The following is a 24,155-nucleotide window of genomic DNA, read 5'->3' as shown; positions in this document are numbered from 1 at the left end:
TCCGCTTGCAGAATTCCGCCTTAGGCTATGTTCACACTACGGAGTGTGAACGGAATCTCCGCTCGCAGAATTCTGCGAGTGGAGATTTAGCCTGGCAGCTGCCGGCGGTAGGACTGCGCGGCACTGCGCTGTCACCATTGACGGCTATGCAGTACTCACGGACTTCCGCGCAAAGAATGAGCATGTTCTTTCTTTGCGCGGAACAATTGTCCGCCGCTGAAATTTCGCAGTGTGAACGGGTCTCACGGAGACCCATTCACACTGATGTTAAGTTCACACCGCGGAATTCCGTAGTGTGAACATACCCTTAAAATTAAAGGCCATAGACTTCTATGGGATTCCGCACTCCCATTCACACTTCTGAATTTCCGCAAGCGGAAATTCAGAAGTGTGAATGGGAGTGCGGAATCCCATAGAAGTCTATGGGCTTTAATGTGAGGAAGAATTCCGCAAGTGGAAATTCTGCCGTGTAAATAGACCCCAAGGCCAGGTTCACAGTACAGAATTTCTGCCAGAGATTGAGCCAGCAGCAATAGAACCGTGCAGACTGCATTGCCGTCCTGAGTGGATCTTTTGGGAGATCTGCTCAGAAATGCAGTGATATCTATGGGGGATGGCAATGCAGTCCGCGCTGTCCTAGTGCCGCTGGCTCGATCTCCGGCAGAGATTCCACAGTGTGAACCTAGCTTTACTTGTGTGGCTTGTTTTGGAAAAGTAGCGGAAATTCTGACATGTGACTGGGCCGTTTGAGAGAGCATGAAAGAAGATTGAAAAGGCAAAACTCAAATGACTATTAAAGGGGTATTCCACTGGAAAACATTTTTTTAATTTTTATTTTTTTAAATAAACTGGTGCCAAAAAGTTACAGATTTGTAAATGACTTCTATTAAAAAAAATAATCCTTCCAGTATTTATCTGCTCCTGTATGCTACACAGGAAGTTATTTTCTTTTTCAATTTCCTTTCTGTCAGACCACAGTGCTCTCTGCTGACATCTCTGTCCATTTTAGGAACTGTCCAGAGCAGGAGAGGTTGTCTATGGGGATTTTTTCCTGCTCTGGACAGTTCAAAAAAATGGACAAAGGTGTCAGCAGAGAGCACTGTGGTCAGACAAAAAGGAAATTCAAAAAGAAAAGAATTTCCGGTGGATCATAACAGCAGCTGGTAAGTACTGGAAGGATTAAGATTTTTTAATGGAAGTAATTTACAAATGTGTTCAACTTTCTGGCACCAGTTGATTTAAAAACATTTTTTTTTCCAGTGGAATACCCCTTTAAAGGACTATCATTCACACCGACATTTAGTGAAAGGGTTAATGCAGTTACACTACTTAAGGCAGATGCTCCTTTTTCCCTCGTGAGAGTTAAGGTTGCTTGCTTTTGATTAAACATCCAGTATTAAGAGTGTGGCCAGAAATTATAAACGGACTTGTCACATAGTGGGAACCGTGCCTAAAAGCAAAAATCTGTGCAAGTAATTTCCTTTTTGAGGGCTCTAGTTCTGCTTTATAATTCCCCTTAAAGGGGTACTCCAGTGGAAAACTTTTTTTTTTTTATTAAATCAACTGGTGTCAGAAAGTTAAACAGATTTGTAAATTACTTCTATTAAAAAAAATCTTAATTCTTCCTGTACTTATTAGCTGCTGAATACTACAGAGGAAATTATTTTCCGTTTGAAACACAGAGCTCTCTGCTGACATCACGAGCACAGTGCTCTCTGCTGACATCTCTGTCCATTTTAGGAACTTCTCAGAGTAAAAGGAAATCCCCGTAGCAAACATATGCTGTTCTGGACAGTTCCTAAAATGGACAGAGATGTCAGCAGAGAGCACTGTGCTTGTGATGTCAGCAGAGAGCTCTGTGTTTCAAAAAGAAAATAATTTCCTCTGTAGTATTCAGCAGCTAATAAGTACTGGAAGGATTAAGATTTTTTAATAGAAGTAATTTACAAATCTGTTTAACTTTCTGGCACCAGTTGATTTAAAAAAAATAAAATAAATAAAATAAAATGTTTTCCGGTGGAGTACCCCTTTAAATAGGACTGCCACTTCTTCATGTATTCTCATGTATTTTTTATGCCTGTTTCCTCTCTCTCTTTTAGTTTGTTCTTTCATTATAGAAAATAAGCATCTTATGTTTTACTTTCTCATGAACTGTTCAGATCCTACATTTGTACAGATCAGTTGTGTCTTGCAATGATTTCCATCATCAGGGTCTCGCAATGATTTCCATCATCAGGGTCTCCTGCTGTTTAGATAGGTGCAGGTGCTGTTACCTGTCGGGCATATTCTGTATGTATATCTCTATAGTAAATGCTATTAATGTTTTATGTTTTCTTTGTAGGTATGATCTTCAATGAATTGGACCAAGACATACGAGATGTTGGCTATCAGAAGCATGCCTTCAATATGCTGATAAGCAATAGACTTGGGTATCACAGAGACATCCCCGACACCAGAGACCCCAAGTATGTCTCTAAAGCAAACGTGTTTTCTTAGCAGGATTCATAAATCCTATTCATAATAATGTTCCAAGACATAAAATTATAGCCCTGCTATATAGTGGTCATGGACATTTTGACATACAGTGATCCCTCAATTTACAATGGTCTTTTCTGGACCATTGTAACTTGAAACCAGACTCAACATACAATGCTACAGACAGTCCAGATCTGTGAGACTTGTCACAACTGGAGGAACTGACCAATCAGAATGGGCATTTTACTGGTAAATCACCTCTATTACTGAAGTGCCTGCACTGACTGGCTGTCTGGTAGCGCCCCCTACAGTACAGGGAGGAACTACAGGTTCTGTACTACTCCTTACCTGTACCAGGGTTAGCTGCTCCTTTGGACACCAAGTAAGGGCGGCTCCATTTGGGATACTGTTCCATTATAGGACCCTGGAGAAACTCCTGCCCTCTACATAAACCATTGTTTCCCAACCAGGGTGCCTCCAGCTGTTGCAAAACTACAACTCCCAGCATGCCCGGACAGCCGTTGGCTGTCCGGGCATGCTGGGAGTTGTAGTTTTGCAACAGCTGGAGGCACCCTGGTTGGGAAACATTGACATAGACAGTGATTACAGCTCCCAGCAGATCTTTATTACTTTTATATGTAAGGACTTGCTTTATCTGTATTAGTTATCTACTTACTTTTCCTTTTTTTGGATGACATTTTGGGGCTTCAGAACCAATTACCAGGTTTCCATAGAGTTCTGGTCTCAACATACAATGGTTTCAACATACAATGGTCGTCCTGGAACCAATTAATATTGTAACTTGAGGGATTACTGTACTGAAATAACTATGTACATCTACAAGTAGCTGGATCAATAGTGGCTCTAATTGCAGCATCCAGGTTCTGCTGAGGACCATACTTAGTGAATAAGCTCATAGAGGCAGCATCCGGATGCCGCAATCAGATCTACTGTTAACCATCCACACAAATTGCCAGATTATTTTAGTATGCCAAAATGCCCGTTCCATAGTACCTAAAACGGCTGGGACAAAATGCATAACTAAGATTCCCTCTTATATCCATTACTGTATTTATAGGAGGGTGGATGATTTTCTTCACTGAGTCATATCCTGTATGTTACCCTCTTAGTATACTCTCCATTTATATAAAACACTGCTGTTAGTCCCCTGATGAAGTCACATTCACTCTGTCAGAAACCTGTTTAGCTCTATCCAGTCTGACCACAGTGCTCTCTGCTGAAACCTCTGTCCATGTCAGGAACTGTCCGGAGTAGGAGCAAATCCCCATAGCAAACCTCAGCTGCTCTGGACAGTTCCTGACATGGGCAAATGTGGCTGCAGAGAGCACTTTGGTCGGACTGGAAAGAACTACATAACTTCCAGTGGAGCATACAGCAGCGGATAAGTACTGGAAGACTTAAAGGGGTATTCCAGGCCAAAACTTTTTTTATATATCAACTGGCTCCGGAAAGTTAAACAGATTTGTAAATTACTTCTATTAAAAAATCTTAATCCTTCCAATAGTTTTTAGCTTCTGAAGTTGAGTTGTTCTTTTCTGTCTGGCAACAGTGCTCTCTGCTGACATCTCTACTTGTCTCGGGAACTGCACAGAGTAGAAGAAGTTTGCTATGGGGATTTGCTTTTAAACTGGGTGGTTCCCGAGACACGTGTCATCAGAGAGCACTTAGACAGAAAAGAACAACTCAACTTCAGCAGCTAAAAGGTACTGAAAGGGTTAAGATTTTTTAATAGCAGTACGGTAATTAACAAATCTGTTTAACTTTCTGGAGCCAGTTGAGATTATTTATTTATATATATATATATATATATATATATATATATATATATAATGTGTTTTTTTCCTGGATAACCCCTTTTAAGGTTTTTAAATAGTAAGTAATTTACTAATCTGTATAACTTTTGATTTAAAACGTTTCAGTTCTTCCGGAGTAGCCCTTTAATTCCTCCATAGCACCATCACAAGGGAGATAAAGAATTACATACTGTCCAAGTAACGTGTAAAGTGCTGGGTCTTCCTTAGGGTGCGTTCACACGTGCATATTTTGGCTGCAGATTTGCTGCTGCAGATTTGCTGCTGCAGATTCTTCTGCCAATTGACTTCAATGGGAAGCAAAATCTGCAGCCAAAATATGCACGTGTGAACGCACCCTTAGATCACTCGGAATTGTTAGAAAATAGTGTTGGAAAGTGGATTTTACAAACCAGGCAATCCCTTTAATCCAATCATTGTTATTAGCGCTTTATAGGAACAGCCAAAATCTGTACAATAATTATGTGATATATACATTTATTTTTATTTTTTTATTAGAATTCTCATATGGCCGTCAGATGAGATTATTTCATCCATGGATGCCTCCCCCTAGACATTTTCTTTTGTATCCTGTCTGCTTACCTCTTTATAAATGGTTTTGTCTGAACAAGTCTAATGCTTGAGCGGCTGCACTAGTTATATAGTAAAGAAGAATTTTTTATTTATTTATTTTATTTTAGGGCTAAGCAGCAGATTTTGTTCATGCTCTAAGGGTGCGTTCACACGCGCGGGTTTTCCGCTGCGTATTTGAAAGTGGGCGGGCTCTTCTCGGCTGTCCGCAGCAGATTTTCCGCGGCGGAATGTACACTGTGGAAAATCCGCAGCAAGCCCCATTGAAGTCAGTAGGGACTGTGGGGGGGATTTTTGGCACCGTAAATTCCGCCGTGGAAAATCTGCTGCGGACAGCCGAGAAGAGCCCGCCCACTTTCAAATACGCAGCGGAAAACCCGCGCGTGTGAACGTACCCTTAAGGACAGTCACCCATCTTATTTAGGGCTTGTTTTTCTTAGGGAGTCTGCTATAGGCCCATCTAACACAATACATTTGTATGACCATGTGTTAGATGGCCTAATAAGGCTGACGGCGTGGCTACAGTAACAGCCGCTGATCAGGCCTCCAAAATTCCATTAAAGCTTGGTTCACGTATGTCTGCCTATTCAGAGCTGTCCCAGATGGGGACGATGGCTGGATCTGTTGCAGCTGTTGTCCCATCCAGTACACCCTCAATCTTGGTTACACTAGATCAGTAGTCTCCAAACTGTGGCCCTCCAGCTGTTGCAAAACTACAACTCACAGCATGCCCGGACAGCCAACGGCTGTCCGGGCATGCTGTGAGTTGTAGTTTTGCAACAGCTGGAGGCCTACAATCTAAAGACCACTGCACTAGATCAAAAACTCTGCATACAATGTTTTTCTTTGATCTGACTCTGCACCAGATGGCAACTAGGTAGTTACAGGGTTAATAGTGCAAATTTATAAAAAAAAAATTTTTTAAATATGGCGCTAATCGGTTACATAGTGTAGTATCTACAAAAGAACGCTCCCAATATGAATAAGAATGGGTATTTGTGTACTGTATTCTTTGGCCTTTCCACTATAGAGCTCTCCAATGTAAGACGATGCAGCAGCTGAGTGTCACATGGCGGTAGGCGCATTCCATACATATATTCTGACCAGCCTTTGGTATAGACATTCTACATCCTATACACAGCTGCTTCTGCTAGTGACTTCTTACCCAAACATCTGCAAAGTATATTTTGTGCCATTTGTGCGTTACATTTCTGCGGTCTGCGTTCTGGCACCCATTATATACAACCCAATCCCAAAAGCTCAGGCTTTCTAAGATGCGGACTTTGGGATGGGTCGACTTGTTGCTTGTTGATACAGCTTCATTGGAGGAGATTTACACACTTTAATTGGGTACTGTCATGGGAAAACAAAAAAAACTATAAAACAAAAAAAACGCATGTCTTAGGGAGAAGTGCGTACGTAGCACATTCCTTTCCGTGTCTCATGACCAGGATGGACTACTAATGCAAGTCTATGGGGCCGTCCTGGTCTCTTAGGCACAGACCTACATAGTCGTGATTGGTCGGGGTCTGAACACTCAGACCCCGACTGATTAAAAGCTTTAGACGTCATTAGGACACGTCAAAAATTTTATTTTTTTATTTTAATTTTTTTTGCGTAGGTACACTTCAAAGGGGTACTCCGCTGGAAAAAAAAATTTTTTAATCAACTGGTGCCAGAAAGTTAAACAGATTTGTAAATTCCTTCTGTTTTAAAAATCTTAATCCTTCCAGTACTTATCAGCTGCTGTATACAGGGCTGTGGAGTCGGTAGATAAAGGTTTCGACTCCGGAGTTTTCTGTACTTCCAACTCCTCTGTATTAATATGCGAATGTATTTTATACATTCATTCCTTGAAGGAAAGAAAGGCAACATACATGTCGTTACCACAGGACTACTGGCTGGGAAGCCAACAGTCTACTGTATTGAACAGTTTGTGTGCTGATCTGCTGCTGAAGATAGGGCAGTGGGAGGATCCAGGAAGGGGCATTTATTATAAAACATGATTTCCCTAGTAGAATTCCATAGTTATGTTTAAAGTTTAAAGGGGTACTCCGCCCTAGACATCTTATCCCCGGGGTCCTGCTGCTGGCGACCCCCGGGATCGCCGCTGCGGCACCGCGCTTTCATTACTACACAGAGCGAGTTCGGGGGACGGATACAGAGCGATACAGTGGACGGAGCAGCGTAATGTCATAGCTCCGCCCCTCATGACATCACGGCCTGCCCCCTTAATGCAAGTCTATGGCAGGGGGAGTGAAGACCGCCACGCCCCCTCCCATAGACTTGTATTGAGGGGGCTGGCCGTGACATCACGAGGGGCAGAGCCATGACTTAACGGTGCTCCGACCCCTGTATCGCCCGTCATTACGCACAGAGCGAACTCGCGGTGCCGCAGCAACAATCCCGGGGGTCCCCAGCAGCGGCACCCTGGCGATCTGACATCTTATCCCCTATCCTTTGGATAGGGGATAAGATGTCTAGGTGCGGAGTACCCCTTTAAGCTAACAATCGAGTTTACAAGTTTTTATAGCCTTAGCTGAATGGCAGCAGTTTTTCCAATGGTTTACAGCTTCAGTCATGAACTATTGACCCTCCATTCCCTTCACTTATACAAGTGTCTCTAGTCCTGCAAAAAACATATTTCCTTAGTCCCTTATCAGTGAGAGGCTAGGTTACCCATGGGTTCCCTGTAACAGCAGAACACAACACTATGGAAAGTAGAAGTATTGCCGCTCCTAATTGTGCGTTGTGTGCCATATAGTAAAGCACATGAAAAGCATGCTTCTTCACCGTCACTTAACGTGTTCGTTTTGCGGTTACATGAGGCACTGCATGCATTGATCTTTATTCTTACAGTAGAGAAGTCATTAATTATAACTTTTTGTGAATTGGGACATTTAAACTTGCTTTTTAAAAAAAAAATTTTTATTCCAATCTAAATTTAGTTGGAGTCGGTGCATTGTTTGCCGACTCAGACTCCAGGTACCCAAAATTTCGTCCGACTCCACAGCCCTGGCTGTATACTACAGAGGAAGTGTTTTTTAATTTTTTATTGGATAGGTACACTTTAAAGGGGTACTCCGCTGGAAAACATTTTTTTTTAATCAACTGGTGCCAGAAAGTTAAACAGATTTGTAAATTCCTTCTGTTTAAAAATCTTAATCCTTCCAGTACTTATCAGCTGCTGTATACTACAGAGGAATTTTTTTTTCTCTCCTTCCTGTCTGACCACAGTGCTCTCTGCTGACACCTCTGTCCATTTTAGGAACTGTCCAGAGCAGGAGCAAATCCCCATAGCTAACCTATACTGCTCCGGACAGTTTCTGACATGGACAGAGGTGTTTTTAGTGCCATGCAGCCAAAGGCTGTCCGGGCATGCTGGGAGTTGTAGTTTTGCAACAGCTGGAGGCACACTGGTTGGGAAGCACTGCTCTACCTTGATTCATATGTGGATTTACCTTACAGAATTTATGCTTGTGATTTTTTTTAAATATATGAATTTATGACTCTCTACTGCACCTGGACAGCAACATCCCATAATATAGTGTTAGCAGATCTTCATACAGGGATAACAAAATAAAAAACAATTTACAATTTCCCAAAGTATCTTAGCTATGATGGTAACATGCACTGACTGTCTGTATTACTATTATTACATTTACCTTGGCAGGTGTGCTAAAAAGATTTACCCCACAGAACTGCCCCTCGCCAGCATCGTGATCTGTTTCTACAATGAAGCCTTTTCTGCTCTTCTGCGAACCGTACATAGCGTGTTGGATCGCACACCACCGAATCTTCTCCAGGAGATCATTCTAGTGGATGATAACAGTGATCTAGGTGAGAGCTACCAACGTGACAGCGAAGTGTGTTAGAAATCACTTAGACCATTACACTTTGAGGGCATGGTCACACGTGCATATTTTCTGCTGCAGATCTGCTTCAGCAGATTTTGCTACCCATTGTTCATCTACCCTAAGGGCTTGTTCACACAAGCTTATTTTAGTGCATGTTTTGCTGCAGATTTTCAGCTGCTTATTTTTTGCAGCTTATTTTCAACATTTTTTTTTTATTTTTTTATGCTGCTTATTTTTTGCTGGTAAGTCAATGAGAAAATAAGCAGCTGAAAACAAGCAGCTGAAATTAAAAAGCAGCATAATCAGCTGCTGAAAATCCGCACAAAAATCTGCTTGTGTGAACGAGCCCTAAAGGAAACAAAGACACAATTCACTCATTCAGTGCATTTGTGGTCAGTTCTTCATTTAATCTTTATATGACCTCTAAACATTGCCAAGCGATGACTTGACATTAATGTTCCTTGGTCCATGAATGACAAGTGGAGTACTGGCATGCATGAAACGCGCTACTCGTTCCAGGGATAATTTTGTCCCCATTCTTGAGATTGGTTGGACCCCCACCGATCAGGTTGTTATCTCTTATCCCCTGTGTAGGCGATTACTTCTTCACATTGGGAATATTCTCTTGTGATTATTTAACTTCTTATTTTCTGACACTGTCAATGTAATCTCTGGCTTGTCCAGTGCAGGGCTTGTCCTGTTCAGGAAGCACATTTGGGCTCATGCAGACAACTGTTTAAAACTGAGGTCAAGGCTATGTTCACATTCCACATCAGCATGTATTCAATGGGATTCTGCTGCACACTGTGGAATTTCTGGCGTGGTAATTCCGATTTCGGTGTCCACAGAAAGAATGAACCGGTCTATTCCTTCTGCGGAATCTGCGCGAAATGCATAGCCAACTATAAAACAACGCATTCCCGTGTGCCTGCCATTTTGTAACACCATTTTGTAAATTTTGGGGGCTTCCGTTTCTACGCAGTGCATTTAGATTTAAATATTTAATAAGGAAGGGGTTAATGTGTGTGTGTTTTTTTATTTTTTATTAACACTTTTAGTCCCCTTTTAGGAGGAATGATTGTATTCCTCATACAGATCAATGTGGTTCCATAAAACCACATTGATCTGTGAGTTCTGCGCTCGATTGATAAAGCCTGGTCCTGCCAGGCTTTATCATTCTCAGCGCAGGAGCCGGCAGGAACCTGGAAGGAAAGCACTCAGGCTACCACAGCAGTGGATGGCCCCCCCGCGATGGTGCTGTACCACCAGGATAAAGGCACCTTTAGATGTCGCTGTCAGCTTTGACAGCAGCGATCTAAAGGGTTAATAGCCGGCCACGGCAATTGCCGCATGTCACCTATTAACGCCGGCCACCAGCTACAGGAATCAGCTGGGGGCTGGCCGCCGTGCCATATCTGGACGTGCAGATCAGCACTAGCTGCATTAACTCGAGCCCACTGCAGAGCTCCGGCATTGCTAGGGGGACGGAGTCACTGCTAGAAGCGTGGGCATGCAAATGTGTGTGTGTGTGTGTATATATATTTATATATATATATATATATATATATATATATATATATATATATATATATATGTATGTATATGTATAAGGTACGCTGCAGCACCCGTCCTACACCCGGCGTATAAAAGTCGTCTTATACGCTGGAAAATACAGTATAAGAATTTTCTCGGTCGCTCTTCATTGGGGAACACAGAGACCATGGTTATATGCTCTTGCCACGAGGAGGTGCTGACAATAGGAAAAAAAAAAAGTTGGCTCCTCCCTGGCAGGATATACCCGCCCACTGGAAGGGAGGTAATCAGTTTTAGCTAGTGTCAGTAGGAGGCAAGACACATGTCTGGTGCTCTCCAGACCTGGTCTTTTTTTTTTTTTTATTATTTTCTAGTAAGGGCTGTTTAGTTTGCTTTTCTCCTCCCTTTTGTTTCTCCTTTTCAGGTGGGGGTTCAGGAGCATGACGCTACCTGTTCCCCCTATATGAGACAAAGGGGCACAGACATAGTTTGTATTGTTAACCCCTTCTCGCCAACGGCCAGCGATTGGAGGTTGTACCCTGGGTCTGGTTCCCCCACTGCCCCTGCTCGCCCTGCTATCTTAGCCTGGTATAAGAGTATATGGTGAGTATAAGAAGACTGCAGGTGAGTATATGAAGACCGTGGGTGAGTAGATCATCCCCTCCACCCACTCGCCTGTCAGTGGACTCAAAGTTACGACAGCCATTTCTGTCTCAGGGCAGCCGCCGGCTTTTGCAGCGGCTCCCTGTACTTTCTGCGGCCGCTGATTTTCTTTACTTCAGCTGGTCGGATCTCCTCTTGTGCTTGCTGGCCAGCAGGACCTATAATGGCGGCAGGTAGCTCCACCCCCCATTCTCCCCGTGCATGGCACTGGAATTTGGAGACTAATTGAGGGAGGACCCCCCCAACCCCCTCTGTCGGCGCTGTCTTGGGAGCGCCGGACAGGAAAAGCCCAGCACCTTTCTGCAACTCTCATGAACGGACCTGAACTCCGCCCCTCCTCCTGCAGCACGCCCTCCAGGCTTAGGGCACTGCAGTAGTTGTTCACGCTACCAGGGATCTCAGAGGCTGCCTCCCTCCTCTGACTCCCTGGTTCAGGGCCATTTCTCCTCCACCTCAGCGGAAGTCTGTCTAGCCGGGTACCATTGTCACCCCCCCGGCTTCTGAATGGCAAGCGATCCTACAGCGTGCTGCATCACCGCTCCTGTTTAGTTCGTGGCTCCCTGCGCTCACAGTCACCGCTGACCTTAGTCTTCTCAGGGCATGGTTGTAGCATGCTGTTGGGTGCTGAGACTAGTCTCCATGCTTCCGGACATTTGGATGTCTTTGGTTCCCTTCATGGTGGCAGTCTTGGTACCCCTCTACTATCATGAGGTACCCATGTCTGTGTCCCTACATATGCATGGAAACCCTGCTCATGTAGAGCCTTCCTCCCCTCCTTTTCGGTGGGGTGTACCTAAGGACTTCTTGTGTAATTGTTTCCACAGGTCTGCAGTGGTTGAGCACCTCTGTTTGGGCATGGGGCCTGCTTGGGCGACAGCCTGATCAGCAGAACCCCCCCCCCCCCCCAATGCCTCCAGGTATCTTCCTGGGTTCCTGTACAGGGTAGCTCAGGCGCCTGCCCTGTTGACTTATTCATCTGCCAGGATGGCTCCATAAACTCACCATCTGCCCCCACCCTTTTTTCACAGGGTCCAAGGTTTTTCCCCAATGGGGTGTTTCCTCCAACGCTGTAGGTTGCTATGTGTTCTTCTTACTTGCATTCATAGTTATGTCTTTGTATCTCCCAACGCCATTGTCCAGGATTCAAATCCCTCTTTTGGACACAACATGGCTCCTCCGTGCCTCGGTGTGTTTTCGCAGGGTCCCTGGGGGCTATGTCCACCCAGTGCTTTGATCCATTACCGTAGGGCTGTATTTCCTTGCTCCTACAGTACATGGCACTCTTGGGAAATTCCCTTCCACAGGGGGTACTGGGATCAGGAAGCTTGGCACAGTCAGTGTGTGAGTTTTATCTCCACCTCCCCTTGTTTTTCCCCTCCACTCCGGGAACTATTTCACTGAGCACTTTCTTCTGCCAAGAGGGAGCCATCTTGCACTACCCCCTACATGGTGGGGTACCTTACTGGGCCTTAGTTTTTTTTGCTGGGAGTGATCGGAAGTGCTTTTTGACAGCTCTGCTTGTGTGCTTACTGATCACTATTGCAGCCTGGCTCTCCTCTTGTTTCTGGTTGTCTACTGCTGCTCACGCAGCTAGGGCATTTTCCTCTGTAGGAGGGGTTTATGCAATCGTGTATAGCTCAGCGACAGCCAGTCTGTGTGTGCTCATCCTTCCCTTTGTCAGTGTTGGTGGCACTACACTGCCACTCCGATCTTTTGGAGTAACCTTCTTGTGCCCAGAGCCTCAGAGTCCCAACTGGGTCCCCTTTTGCTTTTCCCTCCATTCCCGTCCTGACGAGACGTTGCTGGGAGTGCTCTGGTTCGCTCCGACTGCTGGGTCCAAGACCAATTAATCCTTGTTTTGGGCTCTTTCCTAGACTGCTGTGGTGTACCTTATTTTCTGTGTCAATCCTCCTGGTCCTTTGGGCCTGCATGAGGATTGCGGTCTCAGGCACGTGTAGTGCCCCTCTGCGATCCCTTTGTGGGGCAGTCTTTCTGTACTGCTCTTCTTTTTGTCTCGACATAGCAGTATGTCTCCCAGAGCATTTCGTGGTTGTTCAGTTTGCTCCTCCTACAGGTGGGGCACATCCCGGGTACTCAAGAGTCTCCAGTTCCATGTCGATGTTCCAGGTTTCCGGGTTACGCCTTACTTTCCATTTCCTCCTTCGGGGTCCATTTACTCTGGGGTTCGATGGCAAGCCTGTCTACCTGGTTGTTCCAGTTGGGCAATTTTTTTGGCTGCAGCATGGCTGTGATTCTTCCTGCTGTTCAGCCTGTGTGGTGTCCTCTCTGAGTCTGCTCTTCTCCCCGTGTTCTCACGCTGTGCCCCTGGGACAGTGGTTTTTGGCACCTACAGCTTTTTGGTTCGGATCTTCTGCACCATGCCTCTCCGGAGACTGTTCCCGTCTATCTTTTCCAGAAGTTTCCGGTCTTCATCTTGACTGACTCTCCTTCGGCTCTCCCTGGCGTTTTCTTGCCAGGTTCTCTGGTTTCGGTTGGTCCTCTGTATGGGGTTCTCTTGTCGTTCCCTTTTCCTTTTTTGTTCCCAACCGGGCTATCCCTCTGTCTGGTTCTGTGCTTCTTGGAGTTGGTTTCCTACCTCCTTCCAGGTTGGTTCGGCCCATCGGGTCTCTGCATTGCCCCTTCTTGTCTCTCTCTGTGCCTGTTGGTTTAGAGTCTCTTCTAAGGATGGTCCCTTCCTTGGCATCCTAGTCCATCTCAATGGAGAGTGGGAACTGCCGGATGGCAAGTTCCAGGCTCTTGGTTGCCTTTTTAGCCCAGGGTCTCGTCCCTGAGTCTTACAGCCGGCTGGGGTTCAGTCTCTGGAATGACTCCCTTCCTCTGGTGGTGTTTTTCCCACCTCAGGGACTGCTTTGGTACGTCCCATGGTCTCTGTGTCCCCCAATGAAGAGTGACCAAGAAAAGAAGATTTTGCTTGTACTCCTGTAAAATCTTTCTTGTAGCCTTCATTGGGGGACACAGCACCCACCCATGTCTTCATTCTTGTCTGGATAGCCTTTTCCGGTTCTGAAGTGTTTCTTTGGGATTCCTTTCTAGGGTCCTTCGGTCCTACTTGTCTCTTGGTTGGCCTCTCTTACTGCTTTTTGACAAAACTGATTATCTCACTTCCAGTGGGCGGGCATATCCCGCCAGGGAGGGTCCGATTTTATTTCCTAGTATCAGCGCCTCCTAGTGGCAAGACCTTATACCCATGGTCTCTGTGTCCCCCAATGAAGGCTACGAAAAAGAGATTTTCTCCTTGTAGCTATTGCTTCTAGGTAATAAAGACAGGGGCCCAGGTTTATCAAGCTGCATGAGAGAAAATATAGAGTGATTTTCCCACAGCAACCAATCACAGCTTACCGAACGAGCTCTGATAAAGTAAAACCTGTGATTGGTTGCTGTGGGAAAATCACCCTTTTTTTTTTCTCTCACACTATTTGAAAAATCTGGGCCTAGAGACTTTATGGCACTACTTTGGGGCTGTATGACTTTGTACACTGCCATAAGCCAAAACCCCTATAAAGTATTTGCCCACATGTCAGATAATCAAGTTTTTGCTCATATACATATGTGCCAACTCCTACATTGGTCATCTCTGCTACCAATACATTTTTTCCTGATTATTGGACTCAAGTCTAGGACTATATTTCAGGACTAGCTTTTACATGTGGGGCCTATGGATCGTGCTAAGCCAAAATCCTATTATCTACTTTTCCTTTTTGTCAGATGATTTGAAGGTGCCATTGGATGATTACATAAAGGAAAACCTACCCAACAAGGTGAAACTGGTGAGAAACAAACAGAGGGAAGGACTTATTCGTGGAAGGATGGTGGGAGCTTCTCATGCTAAAGGTAGGAATATTTTAGACCACTTCTTTTGCATTGTCAGTTTGGAAATCTAGTGTACCTGTAACTTAAAAAAAATAAAATAAACTTTTAACATGTGACAAAGACCTGTTACAAGTTTTGATCTCTCAGGGTCTCATTACTGAGATCCTCCATAAACAGGAAAGCGAGTGGAGATAAGTACATGGTAGTGCACTTTATTTCCTGACTCTCTGTGTTCTTTGTCTCACTGCTTTATCATAAGTCTATTGGACAGTAAACAATATATAGCTATTGCAATACTGTATTCTGTTTGACTGTATATGTGATTGTGGACAAGTGGGAAATTCTTTATTCCTTCAGTAGCTTTGAAATGTTCGCACCCTTTATAGATGTGTAATATTTAATCTGATTCTCTTTCAGGTGATGTTCTGGTGTACCTAGACAGTCACTGTGAGGTAAATGAGATGTGGTTACAGCCCCTACTCGCCCCCATCAAGGAAAATCCCAAGACCGTGGTTTGTCCAGTCATTGACATCATCAGTGCTGACACCTTAATGTACAGCTCGTCCCCTGTTGTGCGGGGTGGATTTAATTGGGGTCTTCACTTTAAATGGGACCCAGTTCCTCTGTCTGAACTAGAAGGCCCTGATGGATTCACTGCTCCATTTCGGTAAAGGTTTTATGTTTTATGTTTAATGTACAGTTTTTGCACTCCTGGGCTTTAAGGGGTTCTCCACTTTGAAAATGTCTTGCATGCTAGAAGAGTCTGTTGATAATAGGCAGATTACAGATTGCTCCACTGCTAGGAGCTCCTCAGTGATCAGATGTTATCTGTGGGGAAACCTGGCAGGAAGGGTTCAGCTTCTCTGCAGCACTATCATAGGAATAATTAAAGGAGTACTCTAGTGCTGACTATTCCTCCTCCGTTGTGCCTGGACTGGAAAAAACTGGTAATTATAAAACCGGGAATGGGAGAGGCAATGGGGCAGCGGCATCTGTCTCTGGCCAGAGGATAGGCAGGGGAAGGCAATTGGGCAGCATCGGTGGTTGGACTCAGGACCCCAGGACAGGCAGGGGGAGAGAAGTGGGTGGCAGCGGTGGCGGTCTCTGGCCCCGCAAAAGCCGCTGCAGTTCATTGATTTAAAGCGCCCGCATTATCGGCAGGTTAGATGCCGATACCGATAACTTACAAAATCGTGAATATCGACCGATAATTTCGGCCAATCTGATAATTGGTCAATCCCTACTATTAACCCTTTTTCTGTTAGTGGTTTTTCCTTCCCTAGGGGACTGCTTTGGTACTTCCCATCAATATAAGTGTCCCCCAATGAAAAGCGACCAAGAAAAGGAGATTTATTTTTTGGACTCAACATAAAATGTCTTTCTTGTAGCCTTCATTGGAGGGACACTGCACCCACCCATTTCTTCTTTCTTGGTCCAGATATTTTTTTCTGGTTCTTGTTTTTTTTTTATCAGGGATTCCTTTCTGGGGTCCTTAGGACATATCTTTGTTGGCTTCTCCTACTGTTTGGTGACAAAACTGATTACCTCACTTCCAGTGGGTGGGTATATCCAGCCAGGGAGGAGCTGACTTTTTTTTCCTAGTGTCAGCGCCTCCTAGTGGCACGAGCATATACCCATCAGTATCGGTGTCCCCCAATGAAGGCTACGAGAAAGAGATTTTACAGGGAGTACAAAAAAAATCTCCTTTTTCAGCCCAGGCACACAGGGGAGGAACAGTTGGCACTAGAGTACTCCTTTAAAGGAGATATCCAGTGCTGTGCTAAGGATAGAGGATAAGTTTCAGATTGCGGGGGCTCCGACCACTAGGGCCCCCCCGCGGTCTCCTGTACGGGGCCACGGCAGCCTGCGGGAAGGGGGCGTGTTGACCTCCGCACGAAGCGGTGGCTGACACGCTCTTCAATACAACTCTATGGCAGAGCCGGAGCGCTGCCTTCGGCAATCTCCGGCACTGCCATAGTGATGTATTGAGGGAGCGTGTCGGCTGCCGCTTCATGCTGTGGTCGACACCCGCTATCTGGCCAGCGAGCCGGGGCCCTGTACAGGAGATCGTGGAGGGCCCCAGCAGTCGGACCCCCCCGATCTGAAATGTATCCCCTATCCATAAGTCTATCAGCACTGGATTCCCCCTTTAAGCATTACACAGTGCCCATTGACATTAATGGGTTGTATGTGTAATGCAGGAGAGGACTGGTCTTCCAGAGAGAGACCCTTTTTTTACCGTCTCCACACACTGGCCAAAAGATGAAGAACCTGAACAGAGGACTCTCTCCCATTTACTCTTTTAGTTTATATGTTTTCACAATCTTTTGAAAGTCTATGTGCCACCTCTACACTGGATTTTATGGAAATGTTGGAACGGAGTATGTTTATTGCAGACGGGACTATACTTGGCGGTATGATCTGGCGCTCAGCTTACAGAGAATGTTATTTTGCAGTAGTTGGAATAAGAAACAATGCAAAAAACGTACGGTATACACTGTAGTAGTTAGACTGTATTTGTTTTCCTCTTTGTATAGCTATGCAACGTAAGAAGCCTTATTATTGGATTCTTGTCATAACTCTTTGTACTCTGTGTCCCAGATTGGAAGTATACAGCGCTCTGCTCCTACAGGCTGCCAATGGGTCTCGTAGCAGAGTCCTGGCAGAGATGTTTAGTAATGTGAATACTTGACCTGGCTCTCTATCTGCAAGCTGAAGGATTAATTTGACCAAAAAATGGATAGTGTTAGAGTCTATTAGCTGGATTGTTTATTGGAAAATGTTATGTGGTTTTGTTGGCGGCATATCTGTAGCGCTGTATAATCGCTGCTGCAATATGGAAGTGATTTTTTTTTTTACTTTCTAGAAATGAGCTATGCAAAAAATAATAATAATAATAATTCCCAGAAGTCATCAGGCACCAAGAGCTGTCATCTGGTGTATATCCACCTCACAAGTCTCAATCAAACTTTTAATTATATGTAAGAACTGTTCTATATAGGTTGGCAGGAAAAACAGTTGGCACATAGAAGTGTTTACATCATGTGGTTCTACAGTTGGTTGTATCATGGATCAATGTTTCCCAACCAGGGTGCCTCCAGCTGTTGCAACACTACAACTCCCAGCATGCCCGGACAGCAGTTTTTGCACTTTCGTATTTTCCACCTCACCTTCTAAAAATCAGAATTTCAATTTTGCACCTAGAGATTTATATGAGGGCTTGATTTTTGCGCCACCAATTGTACTTTGTAATAACATCAATCATTTCACCACAATCTATTGTGAAACTAAAAAAAAAAATAATAATCTTTGTGGGGCAAAATTGAAAAGAAAAATGCCATTTTGTAAATTTTGGGGGCTTCCCACCTACACCTTATCTTTAGTCTGTTGGTCCATACGATTAAAATGATACCTTACTTATATAGGTTTTATTTTGTTTTACTTCTGTAAAAAAAATTCTAACTATTTGTACGAACATTAGCATGTCTAACATTGTCATCTTCTGACCCCTATAACTTTTTTATTTTTCTATATACGGGGATGTGTGAGGGCTAATTTTTTGGCGCCGTTATCCGAAGTTTTTATCGATACCATATTTGTTTTTGATCGCTTATTGTACATTTTTAAAACATTTTTTAGGGTATACAAAGTGACCAAAAATACGCAATTTTGGACTTTGAAATGTTTTCACGTGTACGCCATTGACCGTGCAGTTTAATTAACATAATATTTTTATACTTCGGACATTTAAGCACGCAATGGTATCACATATGTTTATGCTTATTTTTGTTTACATATATTTTTTTAAATGGGAAAAGGAGGGTGATTCAAACTTTTATTAGGGAAGGGGTTAAATCACATTTAACTTTTTTTTCTTTTTTTAGTCCCAATAGGGGACTATTACATGGAATTATTAGATTGTATACACTGAACAATACTATGCCATAGCATTGATCAGTGTTATCTGTGCTTGATTGCTCCAACCTGCAGAGCCTGGCTGGAGCATCGAGGCACAGATCAGACCACAAAGAGGGAGGTAGGGGCCCTCCTGCCGTCCTTTCAGCTGTTCGGGATGCCGCAATTTCACTGCGGCGGTCCAGAACAGCCCGCTGAGATAGCCGTGACGTCTTTTCTCCCATTTCAGATGCCGCATTCAGCTTTGAAAGCAGCGTCTAAAGGGTTAATACCAGACATCAGCCCGATCGGCGATGTCCGTTATTAGCTGCGGGTCCTGGTTGCTGATAGCCACCGGGTATCATTCGCGCTCAGCTCCTGAGCACGCTTCATATAACGGGAGCAGGCGATGGATGTAAATATATGTCCATTGTCCTTAAGGGGTTAACATTCGGCTTCATTTTCATATATGAATTCTTTTCGATGTATTTAATCTGCTCATAACACGAGAGAATTTATGTGGATTGCCTGTTTTGCAGATCTCCTACAATGGCTGGAGGACTTTTTGCAATGGACAGAGAGTATTTTAATACGCTGGGGCAATATGACAGTGGCATGGACATCTGGGGTGGAGAAAATCTGGAGATATCATTTCGGGTAAGTATTTCATCAGAATATGACCATGTTAGTTCTATACTTCGCCACAATAGTATGCTGACATATAGACTAATAATAACTAATGTGAATAATGTTCAGTCCAAAGCCACGTTTATTTATTTATTTTGCATGACTAAAGTGTGGCTGCCTGCACTGTATATACTTAGAAATGGATGGTAGTCACTATTACAGTGACCCCCCCCCGACCTACGATGGCTCCGACATACGATCATTTCAACATGCGATGGCCTCTCAGAGGCCATCGCATGTTGAGGGCAGCATCATAAATGGCTATCCGGCAGCGCAGACTGCTTCAGCTGCCACCGGATAGCCGTGTACGGTGCCCCGTGTGCTCCGCTGATGATCACTTACCTGTCCTCGGGGCTCCGGAGCGTCCTCTTTGGGATCCGCTGCATCGTCGGCGCTCTTTGTCGTCATCACGTCGCTGCGTAGCGACATGATGGCGGCGACGGAGAGCGAGGATGCCGGGGAAGCAGAGGTCTTGCCGGAGCGTCGGGGACACACCAGGGACACGGCGACAGAGATGGAAGGCGACATCCAGGGCGGCGGTGAATTGCGGTGACGGTCCGAAGCGGCGGGGACACGTGAGTATAACCTCCAATATCAGTGGTCTTCAACCTGCGGACCTCCAGATGTTGCAAAACTACAACTCCCAGCATGCCCGGACAGCCGTTGGCTGTCCGGGCATGCTGGGTGTTGTAGTTTTGCAACATCTGGAGGTCCGCAGGTTGTAGACCACTGTCCTATACTTTACATTGCATCCCTCAACATACGATGGTTTCAACAAACGATGGTCCATTTGGAACGGATTACCATCGTATGTTGAGGGACCACTGTACATTATGTTTAGTCTACTAAAATGTATCCAGTGTGTCTATGCTATGGTATATGTCGTCATACTGCTCTGTCGATATGCCAGTGTAGTATACCACAACAGTAGGCTATATACTGATATGAACAAAGCCTTATAGATGTGGGAAATCCTTTATTTTTATCCATGTCTTTCTCTGCTCGCTACATGAGGCTTCCTTCTCTCTAAACAGAAGTATAACGTCCAATTTTTTTGCATACTTTTTCCATATATGGCATTTGTTGTTTTTTGTATCCTGTAACAGTTTATTTTATTCAGAAAGTTCCTAAAGCTCAGTAGTAGAGATAAGCGAACTTACAGTTGATTCGATTCGTCACGAACTTCTCGGCTCGGCAGTTGATGACTTTTCCTGCATTAATTAGTTCAGCTTTCAGGTGCTCCCGTGGGCTGTTTCCTAGGACTGTATCCACCTTTTCCAGCCCACCGGAGCACCTGAAAGCTGATTTATGCAGGATAAGTGATCAACTGCCGAGCCGAGAAGTTCGTGACGAATCGAATTTACTGTAAGTTCGCTCATCTCTACTCAGTAGTATGATCCGACACCCACTAATCTCCAGTTCTCTTTTCTTGTCCTTTCACTTTATGGTTATGATTTGCAGAATTCTAGGAATTGCTACAAATATTGAAAAGTGTGACTAAAGGCAAACAGAAAACCTGTTAGGGCCCATTATATGTATTTTCTGAGCAGAATTCTACTTTAGAGTTCCGCTGGCACAATTACGGTGCAGCAGCTTTCCATTGTTTTTAGTAGGATTCTGTTGCTCAATTCACACTATGGAATTTCCTGTGGTGGATGTTCCACTACAAAATTCTGGAGCAAAGACTACTTTTGGTAGAACCCGTGTGGAAATGCATTGCTGTTCAAGGAGAACTCGTATTTCCAAGAGGTCCTAGTGCCGGCTTATATTGCCGGCACTCTATACAGATGGAATGTCCGGTCGGAATATCTCTGGGTGGAGATTCTGTAGGGTGAATGAGCTCTGAAGAATTATATCAAAGTGTAGGTGTTTTCCCTCTCGGCAACAGCAAGGATTGTGACCATCTCATCTTCACTGCAAACAGTTTCTGAATTTTATACAATTCCAAAAGTGGAACTTTTTAATAAATACAGCTACTTGTTTTTGAAAGGAGAGTACCTGTGACCAGGGAGTGCTGCTGAAAAAGAATAGGGATCCCCAACCCTGACTATATCTGTTCTAAATCACTTACCAACAGGTCCAGCATAAGGTATTTTGGTACTCTATTCAGATAAGACAAATGGCCCACTGAATATTCACTATCTATCTACAGTGGGGCAAAAAAAATATAGTCAGCCACCAATTGTGCAAGTTCTCCCACTTAAAAAGATTAGACTTATTGTTTTCATCATAGGTATACCTCAACTATGAGAGAGATAATGAGAAAAAAATCAAAAAAATCACATTATCTGATTTGTAAAGAATTTATTTGCAAATTATGGTGGAAAATAAGTATTTGGTCACCTACAAACAAGCAAGATTTCTGGCTCTCACAAACCTGTAACTTCTTCTGTAAGAGTCTCCTCTGTCCTCCTCGTTACCTGTATTAATGGCACCTGTTTAAACTTATCAGTATAAAAGACACCTGTCCACAGCCTCAAACAGTCACACTCCAAACTCCACTATGGCCAAGACCAAGGAGCTGTCGAAGGACACCAGAAACAAAATTGTAGACCTGCACCAGGCTGGGAAGACTGAATCTGCAATAGGAAAGCAGCTTGGTGTGAAGAAATCATTCTGGGACTCCACGCAAGATCTCTCCTCGTGGTGTCAAAATGATCGCAGGAACTGTGAGCAAAAATCCCAGAACCACATGGGGGGACCTAGTGAATGATCTGCAGAGAGCTAGGACCAAAGTAACAAAGGCTACCATCAGTAACACACTACAGTGCCAGACGTGTCCCCCTGCTTAAGCCAGTACATGTCTGGGCCCGTCTGAAGTTTGCTAGAGAGCATTTGGATGATCCAGAAGAGTATTGGGAGAATGTCATGTGGTCAGATTAAAACAAAGTTGAACTTTTTGGTAAAAACTCAACTAGTCGTGTTTGGAGGAGAAAGAATGCTGAGTTGCATCCAAAGAACACCATACCTACTGTGAAGCATGGAGGTAGAAACATCATGCTTTGGGGCTGTTTTTCTGCAAAGGGACCAGGACTGGTCCATGTAAATGAAAGAATGAATGGGGCCATGTATCATGAGATTGAGTGAAAACCTACTTCCATCAGCAAGGGCATTGAAGATTAAACGTGGCTGGGTCTTTCAGCATGACAATGATCTCAAACACACCGCCTGGGCAACGAAGGAGTGGCTTCGTGAGAAGCATTTCAAGGTCCTTGAGTGGCCTAGCCAGTCTCCAGATCTCAATTCCATAAAAAACCTTGGGAGGGAGTTGAAAGTCCATGTTGCCCTGCGAGAGCCCCAAAACATCACTGCTCTAGAGGAGATCTGCATGGAGGAATTGGCCATAATACCAGCAACAGTTTGTTTAAAACCTTTTGAAGACTTACAGAAAACATTTGACCTCTGTCATTGCCAACAAAGGGTATATAACAAATTGAGATGAACTTGTGTTATTGACCAAATACTTATTTTCTACCATAATTTGCAAATTCTTTAAAAATCAGACAAGGGTTATTTTTATGGATTTTTTTTTCTCATTGTCTCTCATAGTTGAGTTATACCTATGATGAAAATTACAGGCCTCTCTCATCTTTTTAAGTGGGCGAACTTGCACAATTGGTGGCTGACTAAATACTTTTTTCACTTCGTCATCATGACAGCACCACCATGAGATCATCCCCTGTAGCTCTAATAGGAACAGGAGACACAGAGGTTAAATAGGCCCCTCCCCATCCACCCCTCAGTGTTTTCTGTTCCTAGGAGCATACACAGAGAGGGAGGTTCTTACCTCTGGTGGGCTGGTTTCTGCTCCGGACAGGGCTGCCAGGCAGCGGGGGCTTAGGTCATGCTGGAATCTCCCTCCTCCTGTGCTGCATCTAGTTGCGCTTCTTCTGGGTCATTGCCGCCTGGTCACTTCCTCCTGTCACGGCGCTTGTCCGGGTTTATGCGGCAGGAGTCCTGTTCTGGCCGGTCTCAGTTCTCCTTGGAGCTCCCTGGTTGTTCCGGGCTCCATACTGCCAGGGCGCGCACGTCTGACGTTGCAGCGCAGATGCGTGCATGTTTAGGCATTGGCTGGGGACCGGAAGTACCTCCCCCAAAATGGCTGTCTCTGTTCAGTCACCAGTTGTTCCAGATCACAAAAAATCTCTTCATTCTAAATTCCATATCTCAGGGATACAGAATAGAGTTTATCAGCCTTCCTCCTCCAAGATTTTGTTCTACAAATCTCGGATCAGACATTTTAAACGAACGTATCTTTACAGGCATAAAGGATCTTTTGTCTCTAGGAGCTGTAATTCCGGTCCCCATCTTGGAACAAGGTCTGGGTCACTACTCCCATCTATTTTTGGTGCCCAAGCCAAACGGCACATTCAGAACTATTATAAATCTAAAAAATCTGAAGGTTCAAGATGGAGACCCTGAAGACAGCCATACCTCTGATTCAAAAAGACTCCTGGATGTGTACCATCGATCTAAAAGATGCCTACCAATTCATCCCTCTCGACAAAAGTATGTCAGGTTTGCAATTCAACACAATCACTCTACCCCCCCCCCCCCCCCCCCATTTTCAATTTCAGGCCCTTCCTTTCAGAATATCCTCCGCCCGAGGATATTTACGAAGGTAATGGTAGAGGTGGTTGCTCATCTGAGACAAAAAGGAATTTTAATAATTCCTTACCTGGACGATTTACTAATTATTGCCCAGTCAAAGGAGACACTTCATTAGCACCTCCTTCTAATTCTGTCTTGTCTTTAGAACCTCGGCTGGATCATAAACTGGCAGAAGTCAGACTTAATTCCAGCAAGGAAGAAG

At 44.4% G+C, this 24,155-nt stretch overlaps 1 protein-coding gene across 4 annotated transcripts in view; it reads left to right on the top strand.

Moving 5' to 3' along the window:
* The window catches only part of GALNT11 (polypeptide N-acetylgalactosaminyltransferase 11), a 58,371-nt gene that overhangs the window by 14,746 nt on the left and 19,470 nt on the right, over nt 1–24,155 (top strand). For all 4 annotated transcript variants that reach the window (XM_056519615.1, XM_056519616.1, XM_056519617.1 and 1 more), the window contains 5 exons: nt 2,342–2,465; nt 8,551–8,717; nt 14,657–14,782; nt 15,179–15,428; nt 19,195–19,312. In XM_056519615.1, the coding sequence (XP_056375590.1) occupies nt 2,342–2,465; nt 8,551–8,717; nt 14,657–14,782; nt 15,179–15,428; nt 19,195–19,312 (785 nt within the window). The remainder of the gene's footprint in view (nt 1–2,341; nt 2,466–8,550; nt 8,718–14,656; nt 14,783–15,178; nt 15,429–19,194; nt 19,313–24,155) is intronic.

The sequence above is a fragment of the Hyla sarda genome, chromosome 5 (genome assembly GCF_029499605.1).
Source record: "Hyla sarda isolate aHylSar1 chromosome 5, aHylSar1.hap1, whole genome shotgun sequence".
NCBI classification, from domain to species: Eukaryota; Metazoa; Chordata; class Amphibia; order Anura; family Hylidae; genus Hyla; species Hyla sarda.
The sequence above is the reverse complement of the archived record's forward strand: the minus strand, read 5'-3'. Positions and strand labels throughout refer to the sequence as shown.